At 40.6% G+C, this 18099-nt stretch overlaps 1 protein-coding gene across 1 annotated transcript in view; it reads right to left on the minus strand.

Moving 5' to 3' along the window:
- CAGE1 (cancer antigen 1) overlaps window positions 1-18099 on the minus strand; it is a 64144-nt gene that overhangs the window by 23715 nt on the left and 22330 nt on the right. The window contains exons 9-11 of the mRNA XM_039462575.2: window positions 17835-17942; window positions 8806-8910; window positions 7814-7884 (exon numbers count right to left, since the gene is read on the minus strand). Coding sequence (XP_039318509.2) covers window positions 7814-7884; window positions 8806-8910; window positions 17835-17942 — 284 coding nt within the window. The remainder of the gene's footprint in view (window positions 1-7813; window positions 7885-8805; window positions 8911-17834; window positions 17943-18099) is intronic.

Here is an 18099-nt window from a genome sequence, read left to right on the forward strand (position 1 = left end):
TGCACTCCAGCCTGGGCAACAAGAGCGAAACTCTGCCTCAAAAAAAAAAAAAAAAAAAAGAAGTCAACCAAACCTAAGAATAATTAGTGTTCCTTAGAAAGAAGAGAAATCTAAAAGTATGGAAAACATATTTGGGGGAATAATAGAGGAAAACTTCCCTGGCCTTGCTAGAGACCTAGACATCCAAATACAAGAAGCACAAAGAACACCTGGGAAATTCATTGCAAAAAGATCATTGCCTAGGCACACTGTCATCAGGTTATCTAAAGTTAAGATGAAGGAAAGAATCTTTTTTTCTTTCTTTTTTTTTTTGACAGAGTTTCGCTCTTGTTACCCAGGCTGGAGTGCAATGGCGCGATCTCGGCTCACCACAACCTCCACCTCCTGGGTTCAGGCAATTCTCCTGCCACAGCCTCCTAAAGGAAAGAATCTTAAGAGCTGTGAGACAAAAGCACCAGGTAACCTATAAAGGAAAACCTATCAGATTAACAGCAGATTTCTCACCAGAAACCCTATAAGCTAGAAGGGATTGGGGTCCTATCTTCAGCCTCCTCAAACAAAACAATGATCAGCCAGGAATTTTGTATCTAGTGAAACTAAGCATCATATATAAAGGAAAGATACAGTATTTTTCAGACAAATAAATGCTGAGAGAATTCACCACTACCAAGCCACCACTACAAAAACTGCTAAAAGGAGGCCGGGCGCGGTGGCTCAAGCCTGTAATCCCAGCACTTTGGGAGGCCGAGGCGGGTGGATCACGAGGTCAAGAGATTTGAGACCATCCTGGTCAACATGGTGAAACCCCGTCTCTACTAAAAATACAAAAAATTAGCTGGGCATAGTGGTGCGTGCCTGTAATCCCAGCTACTCAGGAGGCTGAGGCAGGAGAATTGCTTGAACCCAGGAGGCGGAGGTTGCGGTGAGCCGAGATCGCGCCATTGCACTCCAGCCTGGGTAACAAGAGCGAAACTCCGTCTCAAAAAAAACAAAAAACAAAAAAAAACTGCTAAAAGGAGCTCTAAATCTTGAAACAAATCCTGGAAACACATCAAAACAGAACCTCTTTAAAGCATAAATCACACAGGACCTATAAAACAAAAATACAACGTAAAAAGCGAAAACAAAAAACCAAGGTACACAAGCAACAAATAGCATGACGAAAGCAATGGTACCTCACATCTCAATACTATCATTGAATCTAAATGGCCTAAATGCCCTACTTAAAAGATACAGAACTGCAGAATGGGTAAGAACTCACCAGCCAGGCACGGTGGCTCATGCCTCTCATCCCAGCACTTTGGGAAGCCAAGACAGGTAGATCACTGGGGGTCAGGAGTTCAAGACCAGCCTGGTCAACATAGTGAAAACCTATCTCTACTAAAAATACAAAATTAGCCAGGTGTGGTGGTGCATGCCTGTAATCTCAGCTACTCAGGAGATTGAGGCAGGAGAATTGCTTGAGCCCAGGAGGCAAAGCTGCAGTGAGCTTAAAAGATAGTAAAATGGTGAGCTAAGATGGTGCTGTTGCACTCCAGCCTGGGTGATAAGAATGAAACTCTGTCTCAAAAGAAGAAAATAAAAAGAGAAAAAAAGAACTCAGTAACCAACTATCTGCTGCCTTCAGGAAACTCACCTAACACATAAAGACTCATATAAACTTAAAAGTAAAGGGGTAGAAAAAGCATTTCATGCAAATGGACACCAAAAGTGAGTAAGGATAGCTATTCTTATATCAGACAAAACACACTTTAAAGCAACAGCAGTTAAAAGAGACAAAGAGGGACATTGTACAATGGTGAAAGGCCTTGTCCAACAGGAAAATATCATAATCCTAAACATATATGCACCTAACACAGAAGCTCCCAAATTTATAAAACAATTACCAATAGACCTAAGAAATGAGATAGACAACAACACAGTAATAGTGGGGGACTTCAATACTCCACTGACAGCACAAGATGGGTCAGCAGGACAGAAAGTCAACAAAGAAACAATGGATTTAAACTATACCTTGGAACAAATGGACTTAACATATACAGAATACTTCATCCAATAACCACAGAATACAGATTCTATTCAACAATGCATGGAACTTTCTCCAAGATAGACCATATCATAGGCCATAAAACAAGCCTCAATAAATTTAAGAAAATTGAAATTATATCAAGCACTCTCTTAGACCATAGTGGAATAAAACTGAAAATCAACTCCAAAAGGAACCTTCAAAACCATGCAAATACATGAAAATTAAATATCCTGCTCCTGAATGGGCTTTGGGTCAAAAATGAAATCAAGATGGAAATGAAAAAATTATTTGAACTGAACAACAATAATGACAGAACCTATCAAAACCGCTGGAATACAGTGAAGGCGGCGAAAAGAGGAAAGTTTATAGCCCGAAACACCTACATCAAAAAGACTGAAAGAGCACAAACTGACAGTCTAAGTTGAAGGAATCAGAGAAACAAGAACAAACCAAACTCAAACCCTGCAGAAGAAAAGAAATAACCAAGATCAGAGCAGAACTAAATGAAATTGAAACAACAACAACAACAAAAATACAAAAGATAAATGAAACAAAAAGCTGTCTTGAAAAGACAAAGTTGATAGACCATTAGCAACACTAACCAACAAAAGAAGAGAGAAAATCCAAATAACCTCATTAAGAAATGAAACAGGAGATATTACAACTGACACCACTGAAATACAAAAGATCATTCAAGGCTACTATGAACACCTTTACACACATAAACTAGAAAACCTAGAATAGATGGATAAATTCCTGGAAAAATACAACAGTCCTAGCTTAAATCAGGAAGAATCAGATACGCTGAACAGACCAATAACAAGCAGTGAGACTGAAATGGTAATTAAACAATTACCAATGGAAAAAGTCCAGGACGAGAGGGGTTCACAGCAGAATTCTACTAGACATTCAAAGAATTGGCACCAATCCTTTTGACAATATTCCACAAGACAGAGAAAGAGAGAACCCTCCATAATTCATTCATGAAGCTAGCATCACCCTAATACCCAAACCAGGAAATAACATAACCAAAAAAGGAAACTACAGACTGATATCCCTGATGAACATGGATGCTAAAATCCTTAACAAAATACTAGCTAACTAAATCCAACAACATATCAAAAAGATACTCCACCATGATCAAGTGGGTTTCACACTAGGGATGCAGGGATGGTTTTTTTTTTTTTTTTGAGACGGAGTTCCGCTCTTGTTACCCAGGCTGGAGTGCAATGGCGCGATCTCGGCTCACCGCAACCTCCGCCTCCTGGGTTCAGGCAATTCTCCTGCCTCAGCCTCCTGAGTAGCTGGGATTACAGGCACGCGCCACCATGCCCAGCTAATTTTTTGTATTTTTAGTAGAGACGGGGTTTCACCATGTTGACCAGGATGGTCTCGATCTCTCGACCTCGTGATCCACCCGCCTCGGCCTCCCAAAGTGCTGGGATTACAGGCTTGAGCCACTGCGCCCGGCCGAGATGGTTTAACATATGCAAGTTTTCTGATACCAGATAAATGTACACAAATCAGTAGTTCTATACACCAGTAGTGACAAAGTGGAGAATCAAATCAGTAACTCAAGCCCTTTTACAATAGCTGCAAAAAACAAACAAACAAAAACCACCTAACCAAGGAGTAGAAAGACCTCTACAGGGAAAAGTACAAAACAATGCTGAAAGAAATCATAGATGACTTCTTTGATTCTGCCCATGCTTGATGGGCAGAATCAATATTGTAAAAATAACCATAATGCCAAAAGCAATCTACAAATTCAATGCAATCCCCATCAAACACTACTATCATTCTTCACATAATTAGAAAAACAATTCTAAAATGCATATGGAATGAAAAAAGAGCCCACATAATCAAAGCAAGACTAAGCAAAAAGAACAAATCCGGAGGGATCACACTACGTGATTTCAAACTATACTCTATGGCCATAGTCACCAAAACAGCATGGTACCAGTATAAAAATAGGCACACAGACCAATGAAACAGAATAGAAACCCCATAAATAAACACAAATACTCACAGCCAACTGATCTTCAACAAAGCAAACAAAAACATGAAGTGGGGAAAGGACACCCTTTTCAACAAATGATGCTGGGATTACTGGCTAGCCACATGTAGGAGAATGAAACTGGATCTTCGTCTCTCACCTTATATAAAAGTCAACTCAAAATGGATTAAGGACTTAAATCTAAGAGCTGAAACTACAAAAAATTCTAGAAGACAACATTGGAAAAACTATTCTAGACATTGAAGCCTAAGCAGAAAGGATTTCATGACCAAGAATCCAAAAGCCAATGCAATAAAACAAAGATAAATAGTTGGGACTTAATTAAACTAAAGAGCTTTTGCATGAAAAAAGGAACAGTCAGCAGAGTCAACAAACAATCCCCAGAGTGGGAGAAAATCTTCACACTCTATACATCTGACAAAGGACTAATATCTACAATCTACAAAGAACTCAAACAAATCAGCAAGAAAAAAATAAAAAATTTCATCAAAAAGTAGGCTAAGGACATGAATAGACAAGTCTCAAAAGAAGATATACAAATGGCCAACAAACATCTGAAAAAATGCTCAACCTCACTACTGATTAGGAAAATGCAAATTGAAACTACAATGTGATACCGCCTTACTCCTGGAAGAATGGCCATAATCAAAAAATCAAAAAATGGTAGATGTTGGTGTGGATGCGGTGATCAGGTAACACTTCTACACTGCTGGTGGAAATGTAAACTAGAACAGCCACTATGGAAAACATTGTGGAGATTCCTTAAAGCACTAAAAATACAACTACCATTTGATCCAGCAATCCCACTACTGGGTATCTACCCAGAGGAAAATAAGTCGTTATACGAAAAAGATATTTGCACACGCACATTTACAGCAGCACAACTCACAATTGCAAAATCGTGGAAGCAACCCAAATGCCCACCAATCAACGAGTGGATAAAGAAACCCTGGTATATATATATACACACATATATATATGATGGTATACTACTCAGACATAAAAAGGAGTGAATCAACAGCATTTGCAGTGACCTGGATGAGACTGGAGACTATTATTCTAAGTAAAGTAACTCAGGAATGAAAAACCAAATATTGTTACGTTCTTACTGATATGTGGGAGCTAAGCTATGAGGACACAAAGGCATCACAACGATACAATGAGAGTCGGGCATGGTGGCTCACACCTGTAATCCCAGCACTTTGGGAGGCCGAGGCAGGTGGATCACAGAGTCAGGAGATCAAGACCAGCCTGGCCAAGATGGTGAAACCCTTCCTCTACTAAAAAATACAAAAAATAGCTGGGCATGGTGGCATTCGCCTGTAATCCCAGCTACTGGAGAGGCTGATGTAGATAATTGTTTGAACCCAGGAAGCGGAGGCTGCAGTGAGCTGAGATCGCGCCACTGTACTCCAGCCTGGGTGACAGGGCAAAACTCTGTCTTAAAAAAAAAAAAAAAAAAGAAAAAGAAAAAGAAAGAAAGATACAATGGACTCTGGGGACTTGAGGTGAAGGATGGATGGGGGACGTGGGATAAAAGACTACAAATATGCTGCGTGTATATTGATTGGGTGATGAGTACACCAAAATCTCACAAATTACCACTAAAGAACTCATCTAACCAAATACCACCTGTTCCCAAATAACCGACGGAAAAAAATAAAAAAAAAATTGAAAATATAAAAATAACTGAGGCAAAGCATTATGACCAAAATGATAGCGCAATATTATTTTTAAAATATCAATTTTTAAATTTTGGTATTTCATTAACTTGTGATTATTGAGTGTTGGCTGAATTTCCTTGGTTATAAGCTGAAGAGGAATCAAATTTTACATCTCCTGAGTATACAATATCCTCTTCCCTCTTCAAATTTAAAACTTGCCTGTATTAGTTTGAAAAAAAAGAGGCAGGCCAGGTGCGGTGGCTCACGCCTGTAATCCCAGCACTTTGGGAGGCTGAGGCAGGTGGGTCACGAGGTCAAGAGATCGAGACCATCCTGGTCAACATGGTGAAACCCCGTCTCTACTAAAAATACAAAAATTAGCTGGGCATGGTGGCGCACGCCTGTAGTCCCAGCTACTCGGGAGGCTGAGGCAGGAGAATTGCTTGAACCCAGGAGGCGGAGGTTGTGGTGAGCCGAGATCGCGCCATTGCACTCCAGTCTGGGTAACAAGAGTGAAATTCCGGCCGGGCATGGTGGTTCAAGCTTGTAACCCCAGCACTTTGGGAGGCTGAGGCGGGTGGATCACGAGGTCAAGAGATCGAGACCATCCTGGTCAACATGGTGAAACCCCGTCTCTACTAAAAATACAAAAAATTAGCTGGGCATGGTGGCGTGTGCCTGTAATCCCAGCTATTCAGGAGGCTGAGGCAGGAGAATTGCCTGAACCCAGGAGGCGGAGGTTGCAGTGAGCCGAGATCGCACCATTGCACTCCAGCCTGGGTAACAAGAGTGAAACTCCGTCTCAAAAAAAAAAAAAAATATTCCATTTTAGGCCAGGTGCTGTGGCTCATGACTGTAATCCCAGCACTTTGGGAGGCCAAGGCGGGTGGATCACGAGGTCAAGAGATCAAGACCATCCTGGTCAACATGGTGAAACCCCGTCTCTACTAAAAATACAAAAATTAGCTGGGCATGGTGGCGCACGCCTGTAGTCCCAGCTACTCGGGAGGCTGAGGCAGGAGAATTGCTTGAACCCAGGAGGCGGAGGTTGTGGTGAGCCGAGATCGCGCCATTGCACTCCAGCCTGGGTAACAAGAGCGAAACTCCGGCCGGGCATGGTGGCTCAAGCCTGTAATCCCAGCACTTTGGGAGGCCGAGGCGGGTGGATCACGAGGTCAAGAGATCGAGACCATCCTGGTCAACATGGTGAAACCCCGTCTCTACTAAAAATACAAAAAATTAGCTGGGCATGGTGGCGTGTGCCTGTAATCCCAGCTATTCAGGAGGCTGAGGCAGGAGAATTGCCTGAACCCAGGAGGCGGAGGTTGCGGTAAGCCGAGATCGCGCCATTGCACTCCAGCCTGGGTAACAAGAGTGAAATTCCGTCTCAAAAAAAAAAAAAAAAAAAAAAGACGTAACTGTTTTGTCATTTGTTCTGCTGCGAAACAACTGTGAAAACCAAAAGCAAACTTTCTAAGATACAAATGCATGCACTTTAAATTATTTTGGGTGAGTCACGCTTATAGAAAGCTCATATTAACATTAGATCTTTTGTTAAGCTCAAGCAATAGCCAGCACAGCATAAACGAAATTGCGGGGAAGATGGAAGAAGCAGCATATTAGAAAGGAGGATAATGAATTAAGAACTATGCAGAATTTAAAAACACAAATTTTGCAGTGTTTCATGCTGAATCGCATTCTCATGAGAGTTTATTTCCTTCTTGATATATATATGAATATGTTTAATTTGGTGTGCATTCAATAACTTTTCATGAGTAAATTCTAAGCACGCCAAGATTTTACTTGAATACTATGATAACGTCCTCTAAAATTTTTGAATGTTTCTTATTAATTCCTTCATCACCCCTTTAAATCAAAGGAGCTCTGAGAAACTTAGATGAAAATCTGGTTGCTTAACTGTTCAAGTAGTCCAGACATTAAGCAGTCCAGCTATATTAATAAAGAACAGTCTTAATTCATAAAACTGTACATTTTTCTTCTTTCTAGGAGTCTGAAAAAAAGAGTTTAGAATCCAGAGAAGAAGAAATTAGTAAATATTCACAAAATTAAAGATTCCTTTTTCCTTTTTTTTTTTCAACTTACTGTGCAATCTGGGAGTGGGATATTGTGAGCCTTTGGTCAGCACATTCAATGATTTCTTCATATGATGTAACCTGGAAAAAAATAAGCTAAACTAATTATTTTTCATTCTAGAGTTTTATTTTTTTTCCTTTTTTATTACTATAAGTTGAAGTTTAATTATTTGACTATTAATGAAAGTTTCACAATAGGCAAAACACCTTCCTTATATTTTGAAATTAGGAATACGAAAAAAAGAATTATAGCATGCCCATTCATCACGCAGAAAATGTGAAGTGCCAAAAAATGGACAACAGTAGTGAGTCAACTATAATCCAGTTGTCTTCCAAATAAGTACTATATTCATCAACTAAGGGTTATAGTTTATTTGGTTAAAGTTAATGCCGTTTTAATAAGGTAAACTAGAACACTAAGTTGGCAAGATTTAGAATTATCCTGAAAGTGAAGTAGCAATACTCAGATTTAAAATTACCAACAGCAGAATGAATAGACACACACGACAATCTTTGATGGCTTTCAGCTAAAAGGATAATGGAGGTGTTTTATAATGTCATTATGAAGTAAAAGGGATCAATATAAATGTGCTACATCATCCCATAGACCCTTTTTAGCTCTAAAATTCTATTAATATTTGGCATAGTTTTTAAAAGGCACAAATACTTCTGTAAGACAATCTGTACCAGGCCAGGATCAGCGTCTCAGGCCTACAATCCTAGGACTTTGGGAGGTTGAGGCAGGAGTAATGCTTGAGACCAGGAGGTTGAGACCAGCCTAGGCAATATACTGAGACCACATCGCCACAAAAAATTTAAAAAAAAATTAGCCAGGTGATGGCACATGCCTGTAATCCCAGCTACTCAGGAGACTGAGGCAGGTTGCTTGCTTGAGCCCAGGGGGTTGAGGCTGCAGTGAGCTATGACTGCACTGCACTGTACTTCGGCCTGGGTAACAGAGTGAGATCTTGTCTCAAAAACCAAAAGAAAAAAAGTATGTACCTTATTTATTAAGTTGCCTAAATGTCTTTGATACTTGTCATTTTCTTCAATGAGTCTGTTGCAGTGGTTTTCTTTTGACTCTAGGAGATGTTCCAATTTTGTGATCTATGGAGAAACATGTAAAAATACTAACCTGGAACCTGCTGTGAAAGCTACATATGGATGCCAAGAACAAATGAGAAAAGTGAGCAACACTTTATTCCAGTATTATCCTAAACCAAGTCAAACCGTAGGTGAAGCATGAGATGCTATGAACCAGATAATGGTTAGATTCCACTTAGAACAGATAAACAAAAATTATAATGGGGTTTTATCTTTTCTCTTTATACTATGAAAAGCTTTTCAAATAACTGAACACCTATTGGTACATACAAATATTTTCAGCCCCAAATCTTAATTCTTGTCTTACCATATACAGCCAATGCATAGACATATTTGATTCTATATGAAGTAAAGCATTGATGTTTTCAAGTTTGAGAAATACTCTCCCTTGCATAAATGACTGCAAGTTTTTAAAAAGGTTCAGCTTAGGGGCCGGGTGCGGTGGCTGACGCCTGTAATCCCAGCACTTCGGGAGGCCCATGCGGGCAGATCACAAGGTCAAGAAATCGAGACCACCCTGGCCAACATGGTGAATCTCTGTCTCTACTAAAAATACAAAAACATAGCCGGGCATGGTAGCATGTGCCTGTGGTCCCAGCTACTCGGGAGGCTGATGTGGAAGAATTGTTTGAACCCAGGAGGCGGAAGTTGCAGTGAGCCAAGACTGCGTCACTGTACTCCAGCTTGGCGATAGAGCAAGACTCCGTCTCAAAAAAAAAAAAAAAAAAAAAAGGTTCGGCTTAATGTAGTTCATGTTCTGACCTACTGTCCAATTTTTATTTGTAAGAAAGCCATTAAAAGTGAAAAATTATGTGACATCTAAAATTATCAGGAAATGGTATTCACAAGTTCCCCTAGCAGTTACCTTAATTTTCAGAGCAGTTATAGAAGAAAAATTAGAAATTTTTCCATGAAATAACAATGTTAAATGACTTTCAATCAACTAATATTTTATTTTTTATTTTATTTATTTTTTTGAGATGGCGTCTCACTCTGTTCCCCAGGCTGGAGTACAGTAGAGTGGTCTGAGCTCACTGCAACCTCCACCTCTTAGGTTCAAGCGATTCTCCTGCCTCAGCCTCCTGAGTAGATGGTATTACAGGTGCATGCCATGATGACTGGCTAATTTTTGTGTTTTTAGTAGAGACCGGGGTTTCACCATGTTGGCCAGGCTGGTCTTGAACTCCCGACCTCAGGTGAGACTCCCACCTCAGCCTCCCAAAATGCTGGGATTACAGGCGTGAGCCACCATACCTGGCCTAATGTTTTAAATACATTTAAGTGTCTGTCAAGAAGAACCCTAGAGGAATCAATGGCAGAGCAAATTTGAGGCAGAAATAGCAACTTTCTTTCTCTTATATGAATAAACTAATGAGGACAAAATCAAATCAGTGGTCCTACTTCTCAAACAACATACATTATTTAAGGTACTTAATGCAGTTATTATTACCTCAATTTAACAGATGGAACCAAAGTAAAGAGCATGTAAAAGATTTTTGAGGTAGAAAATGCTAGAATCCATATTTCTCAGCTATTAATGTTGGCTCTTCTCATTGCATCTCCTCACTGGAGCGGGGAGTTCTACTCTTGGCTTCACATGCTTCATGGCACTTGACTGAAGCAATGTGGAATTCCTTCTCAGTTCCTGTTTTTCATTACAGACTTCATAGCACACTTTTAATTCTTTAATAGCTTTCAAGATCAAAGTAACAACCCTTTTAAGCTGCAGATTGATTTTTTAAAACTTGCTAACCTCAGATTAAAGAAAGAATAGCAAGGGGAAGATTCAAGATGGCCAAATAGGAACAGCTCTGGAGTGCAGCTCCCAGCAAGAACAACACAGAGGGTGAGTGCCCACCGCATTTCCAAACAAACTTTCACTGCCCACAGACCAGGAGAATCCCGGGCCGAAAAGCACCATGAGTTTTCAGCATGGCGGTTTCATCTGGTGCTGGGTTGGCTCATGGAAACTCACACAAATCTGGGCATGGTTTTAACTGGCACCTGGAACGCCTGAGAGACAGAACCACCCATTCAACTGATAGGGAGTGGGCAGAGACAGGGAGCCAGGTGACCTGGCTTAGTGGATAACACCCCCACAAAACAAGCAATCTGAAATGCTCTGGATTGAGAGTTTTGCAGCAAGTACAGCTGGACACAGGATAGTCCAGCTTAGTGGGAGGAAGGGTGACCACCATTACTGAGGCAGTTCACACAGCAGTGGGGCAGAGCCTGTGGCAGCTCAGTGACAACCCTGCTGGCAGACTGTGACTAGACTACTCTGTGCAGGGCAGGGCATCTATGAAAAAAGGCAGCAGCACAACAGGAACTTATAAATAAAGCTGATCTTCCTAGGACAGAGCACCTGGGAAAAAGGTTATGAGTTCAGCTGCAGCAGACTTAAAAGTACCTGCCCACAGCTCTACATAGAACAATGGAGCTCCCAGCATAGCACTTGAGCTCCTATAAGGGACACACTGTCTCCTCAAGCAGCTCCCCAACCTCGTATACCCAAAGAGACACCTCATAAAGGAAAGCTCAGACTGACATCTGGCAGGTACCCTTCTAGGACGAAGATAACAGAAGAAGAAACTGGCAGCAACCCTTACTGTTCTGCAGCCCCTGTGGGTGATCCCCAGGCAAGCAGGGTCTAGAGTGGACATGCAGCAGTCCTGCAGCAGAGTGGCCTGCCTGTTAGAAGGAAAACTAAGAAACAGAAAGAAAAAACTTCATCATCAACAAAAAGGACATCCACTCAGAGACCCCATCTGAAAGTCACCAACTACAAACACCACAGGTAGATAAATCCACAAAGATGGAAAGAAACCAGTGCAAAAAGGATGAAAACATGAAAAACCAGAACGCCTCTCCCCCTCCAAAGGATCACAACTCCTCACCAGCTAGAGATCAAGGACAGATGGAGAATGAATCTGATGAATTGACAGAAAAGGCGTCAGAAGGTGGGTAATAACAAACTTCTCAGAGCTAAAAGAACATGTGCTAACCCAATGCAAAGAAACTAAGAACCTAGAAAAAAGGTCAGATGAGATACTAACTAGGATAAACAGCTTAGAGAAGAATATAAACGACTCGACGGAACTGAAAAACACAGCATGAGAACTTCATGAAGCATAACAAGTTTCAATAGCTGAACTGACCAAGCAGAAGAAAGGATATCAGAGACTGAAGATTAACTCACTGACATAAAACAAGAAGACAAGAATAGAGAAAAAAGAGTAAAAAGAAACCAACAAAGCCTCCAAGAAATCTGGGATTATGTGAAAAGACCTAATCTACACTTGATAGGTGTACCTGAATTTGACAGAGAGAATGAATCCAAGCTGGAAAACACTCTTCAGGATATTATCCAGAAGAACTTCCCCAACCTAGCAAGCTAGGCCACCATTCAAGTCCAGGAAATACAGAGACCACCACAAAGATATGCCTCAAGAAGAGCAACCCCAAGGCACATAATCATCAGATTCACCAGGGTTGAAATCAGGGAAAAAATGCTAAGGGCAGCCAGAGAGAAAGGCTGGGTTACCCACAAAGGGAAGCCCATCAGACTCACAGCAGATCTCTCAGCAGAAACCCTACAAGCCAGAAGAGAGTGGGGGCTAATATTCAACATCCTTAAAGAAAAGAACTTTCAACCCAGAATCTCCTATCCAGCCAAACTAAGCTTCATAAGTGAAGGAAAAATAAAATCCTTTACAAACAAGCAAGTACTCAGAGATTTCATCACCACCAGGCCTGCTTTACAAGAGCTCCTGAAAGAGGCACTAAACATAGAAAGGAACAACCAGTACCAGCCACTCCAAAAACGTACCAATGACACAATGAAAAAAAATGCATCAACTAATGGGCAAAACATCCAGCTAGCATCAAAATGGCAGGATCAAATTCACATAACAATACTCACCTTAAATGTAAATGGGCTAAATGCCCCAATCAAAAGACACAGACTGGCAAATTGGATTAAAAGTAAAAACCGATTGGTGTGCTGTATTCAGGAAACCCATCTCATGTGCAAGGACACACATAGGCTCAAAATAAAGGGATGGAGGAAGATTTATCCAGCAAATGGAGAGCCAAAAAAAGCAAGAGTTGCAATCCTAGTCTGTTAAAATGGACTTTAAACCAACAAAGATCAAAAGAGACAAGAAGGGCATTACATATTGGTAAAAGGATCAATGCATCAAGAAGAGCTAATGATCCTAACTATATATACACCCAATAAAGGAGCACCCAGGTACATAAAGCAAGTTCTTAGTGACCTACTTTTTTTTGCATTTGCTGAAGAGTGATTTATTTCCAAGTATGTGGTCGATTTTAGAGTAGGTGTGATGTAGTGCTGAGTAGAATGTATATTCTGTGGATTTGGGGTGGAGAATTCTATAGATGTCTATTAGGTTTGCTTGGTCCAGATCTGAGTTCAAGTCCTGGATATCCTTGTTGTTTTCTGATTTGGGCTATTTATTATAAATAAAGCTACAAAGACCTCATACATCTTTGTATGAACATATGCTTTCACTCTCTCAGGTAAGTATCTTGGAGTAGGAGAGGCACAGTGTCTCATGCCTATAATCCTGTGCTTTGGGAGGTGGGAGGATTGCTTGAGCCCAGGAGTTTAAGGCTGGCCTAGGCAACACAGCAAGACTCCATCTCTACAAAAAAAAAAATTTTTTTTTTCATTGGCTAGGGCTGGTGATGTACACCTGTAGTCCCAGGTATTCTGGAGGGTGAGGAGGGAGACTGCAGTGAGCCAAGATTGTGCCTCTACACTTAAGCCTGGGTGACAGAGCCATACCCTATCTCTTAAGAACAATAACCAAAAAAGAAAAAAAAAAAAAAAAAAAAAAAACTAGGAGTAGAATAATGGTAGGTGTGTGTTTAACTTTTAAAGCAACTGCCAAATGTTTTCCAAAGTGGTTGTACCATTTTACATCCCAACCAGTAGTGAATGAGAGTTGTATTTGCTCCATATTCTCTCCAAGCTTTGGTACAGTCAGTCTTTTTAATTTCAGATATTCTAGAAGGGGTGCAGTGGTATTCACTGTGGTTTTAACTTGCATCTTAATGATGCTATCTCTCCCATCTCTTCAGTACCTCCTTTCCTGTGTGGCCTGCCCATGTGTGCTGCAGCACAGAGCACAGACACAGACCCACAGAAGTGGTGATGGGCCTCACTGACTGCCTTGAAGATGTAGGTCCTAAGGTCAGGGATGAGTTAGGCAGAGGCTGAATGCCCACGTCAGGTCATGTCCACAGCAACAGACATTTGACACAATAGAGGAGGAAGTCCTCTTGGAGAGCTGCTACTACATGAGCAGTGTGGATGACAGCCACCAAGAGGCAGAGAAGCCAGAATGAGGTTCACTCAGTCCAGGTGGGACTGCTCAGTCATCAACCCTCCAGAGAAAGATATCCTGGGTTTGGTCCTCTCTGTATCCTGATTGGTGGACACAGTTCCAAGTTAGTAACATTTTAACGTATTAAGTTGCTTCAATATATTATGAGGCACTGAAATCCAAATCACTAAAAAATTTAGGTCAACACATCTTGTATTTACTTTCTGTTGCTGCTATCACAAATTATCACACACTTAGTGGCTTCACACAACACAAAGTCATTATCTTACAGTTCTGCAGGTGGGAAATCTGGCACAGGTGTCACTGGGCTAAAGTCAAAGTGTCAACAGGGCTATGTTCCTTTCTGGAGGCCTTAAGGGAGACTTTCTAGCTTCTAAAGGCTGCCTACATCTTTTGCTTAGGTCCCCTCTCTTCATATTCACAGCCAGCAAGTGTTGTACTGTGAATATTCTTTAGCAGTCAAATCTCCCTCTGACACGTCTGAGAAAGGTTCTCTACTTTGAAGAACTCGTGATTACATTGGACCAACCCTGATAATGCAGGATAATCTACTGGTGCATTGCAATGTCCTTGATTTAATCATATCTGCAAAGTCCATTTTGCCATGTTCTGGGGACTAGGGTGTGGAAATTTTTGGGGTTGCCATTATCCTGCTACCACACACCCGTTATGAGGATCACTGAGGCCTTCCATGATTTGAGATGCAGGTGGCCTGGCCATATGGCAAAGCCAGTGTATTTAGCTCTATCTAGGTCATAATTCAAGGTTTCCCAAGAGGCTTTTACTTACATTAACACACTTTCCTCATATAGGGTTGTCTTACATTCTGGTAGTGCCAACTTAGAAAGAAAGTATGTCAAGGTAGACACCAAAGCACAACTCAGTAAAAGCAACTCTGCGAGGGCCAAGATAGTATGCTCCAAGCAGTAGCTTTCAGATCATGAACATGATTCAGGTTATGACTCTTTTTTTTTTAGATGGAGTTTCGCTCTTGTTACCCAGGCTGGAGTGCAATGGTGCAATCTCGGCTCACTGCAACCTCTGCCTCCTGGGTTCAAGCAATTCTCCTGCCTCAGCCTCCTGAGTAGCTGGGATTACAGGCACGTGCCACCATGCCCAGCTCATTTTTTGTATTTTTTTTTTTTAGTAGAGATGGGTTTTCACCATGTTGACCAGGATGGTCTCGATCTCTCGACCTTGTGATCCACCCGCCTCAGCCTCCCAAAGTGCTGGGATTACAGGCTTGAGCCACCGCGCCCGGCCCTGATGACTCTTTCTTAAGTGGAAAAATGAATTTATGACCAACATAAAAAAATGAAATAGAACAGAACAAAACAGAATTTAAAAACCCAATGTTTCAGCTGTGTGTGTGTCTGCATATAAATATTTAATCAAGATGCAAAATGTATTTTTTTGCATATAAATATTTCATCAAGATGTAAAATGTATTTTTTCTTAAACTGAGTATTACTACTAGAGGAATGAAAAAACTGCAAAGATAATGCTTCAGAGATGCAGGAGCTCTTAAAAAAGCTCTTGCTAAGAGCTGGTCAGGAAATAGATTGATGTGATATCCTTCAGCAAGGTGCAGTAGTGCAAACATTGTTTCCCACACTTGCTTTAGAATGAAAATTAGGAACATCAGAACCAGGGAGGTGAGGAATAGGGTCAGAGTATTAGAAGAACTACTGTAAAATGCCAGGATGCTTTAGAGAACAAGAAAACAGATGGTAAGGTTGACATCTTCCTATGTAAACTAAAGATGTCAGATTCCATCTGGCTGGACAGCCCTTCCACCTGTCTGACCCAAGTTCTAGTGATGATCCTAGTCTCTTCCTTAGGAGACTGGTCAATGGCAGAGAGGCCGGCAAACTATAAAGTATACAAAACGCTTTTTGTCTTGAAAATTTTCACACAAGTCTAAAGAATAACATAATAAACCTCCATATTTCTATCACATAACTTCAACAACTATCCACATTTTCTATCCCTACTATGCCACCTTTTTGTTCTACTGGAATCCTTTACAGCACAACTTGTCATCATATTAATTCACTCATAAATACTTTTCAAAATGTAATAACTAACAGGCTGGACGCGGTGGCTCACACCTGTAATTCCAGCACTTTCAGAGGCCAAGGCAGGCAGATCACCCGAGCTCAGGAGTTCATGACTAGCTTGAAACCCTGCCTCTACTAAAAAACACAAAAATTAGCTAAGCATGGTGGCAGGTGCCTATAATTTCAGCTACTTAGGATTGTGACGCAGGAGAATCACTTGAACCTGAGGGGCAGAAGTTGCAGCGGGCCAAGATTGTGCCACTGCACTCCAGCCAGGGCAACAGAGGGAGATTCTGTCTCAAAAAACAAACAAATGTAATACTAACAGATAAGGATTTTAAAACACAATGATACCACTATCACATCTATTAAAATAAACGATAATTTCTTAATATTTCTTTTCTAGATTTCTTAGTAGCAGGTTTTTTGTTTTTTTTTTTTTTTGAGACGGAGTTTCGCTCTTATTACCCAGGCTGGAGTGCAATGGCGCGATCTCGGCTCACCGCAACCTCCGCCTCCTGGGTTCAGGCAATTCTCCTGCCTCAGCCTCCTGAGTAGCTGGGATTACAGGCATGTGCCACCATGCCCAGCTAATTTTTTTTTGTATTTTTAGTAGAGACGGGGTTTCACCATGTTGACCAGGATGGTCTCGATCTCTCGACCTCATGATCCACCCGCCTCGGCCTCCCAAAGTGCTGGGATTACAGGCGTGAGCCACCGCGCCCAGCCAGTAGCAGGTTTTATGTTTTGTTTCACTTTCTATCTCCTTAGTGATTAGCTTGTTTAATCTTTTCTGGGAAGTCAGTAATTGCTTCTTAAATGAAAAAAAAAAAATTAGAAAAGAGGAAAGCTTTGAACCTTCACATTATTAGACACTTTCTTTTCTATTAAAGGTGAATATATATCTAATGAATTTAGTAGAGAATGCTGCTTTTTAATCATCTAAAAAATATGATGGTAGACTTAGCTAATTAACTCCTATAAAAATTCATTATGTTAATTAGCCGTTTTCATTTTATGAGATCCAACTGAATTCCTAAATTGGTCTGTAACTATCTAGATTGTAAGATCACATTTTCATTTTCTTCTAACATATTTTTTCTATTTTATCTGCCTTTATCTTTACAATGCCATCTAAAGTAAACTATGAGTGTTAGTTCCTAAAGCATACCTTAAACATGGTTGTTGTACACAGCTATATGTAGCATATGCAACAGTATTACGTGTACTTCATCTACTATGAAAAAACAGCACGCATATTTTTATTTATGCATTTGGAAAGAAATAAATCTGGTTAAATAGAAGCGAGGTAGAAAAATATTTAAAATTTCAAAATCCAAAAACGCAAACTTCAATTCTATATTCTTGTGGGTAATGCCAATGTGTGACCATTTTAATAAGGCCAATTTTTTGAAGGATGATAATTTCTTAAACTTGTTAGTAAAATAATGCGGTGTATAAAAATAATAGTAAGGCAACAAAAGGTCTTCCTTACCAGGAAATCAAGCTCCTCATTTAGACTGTGGTACTTATCCAGTTTAGCTCCCAGCAAGGTAGGTACATCTCGGACACTCTTGGCTTCATCTGAATCACAGTCTGTCACCTGAGATTAAATATATGTCCTCTCACTTTCTTTTTATTTAATTTAATTTAATTTATTAATTTATTTATTTATTTTTCTTTTTGAGACGGAGTTTCGCTCTTGTTACCCAGGCTGGAGTGCAATGGCGCAATCTCGGCTCACCGCAACCTCCGCCTCC

This window comes from Saimiri boliviensis, chromosome 4, assembly GCF_048565385.1.
Source record: "Saimiri boliviensis isolate mSaiBol1 chromosome 4, mSaiBol1.pri, whole genome shotgun sequence".
In the NCBI taxonomy this organism is placed as follows: Eukaryota; Metazoa; Chordata; class Mammalia; order Primates; family Cebidae; genus Saimiri; species Saimiri boliviensis.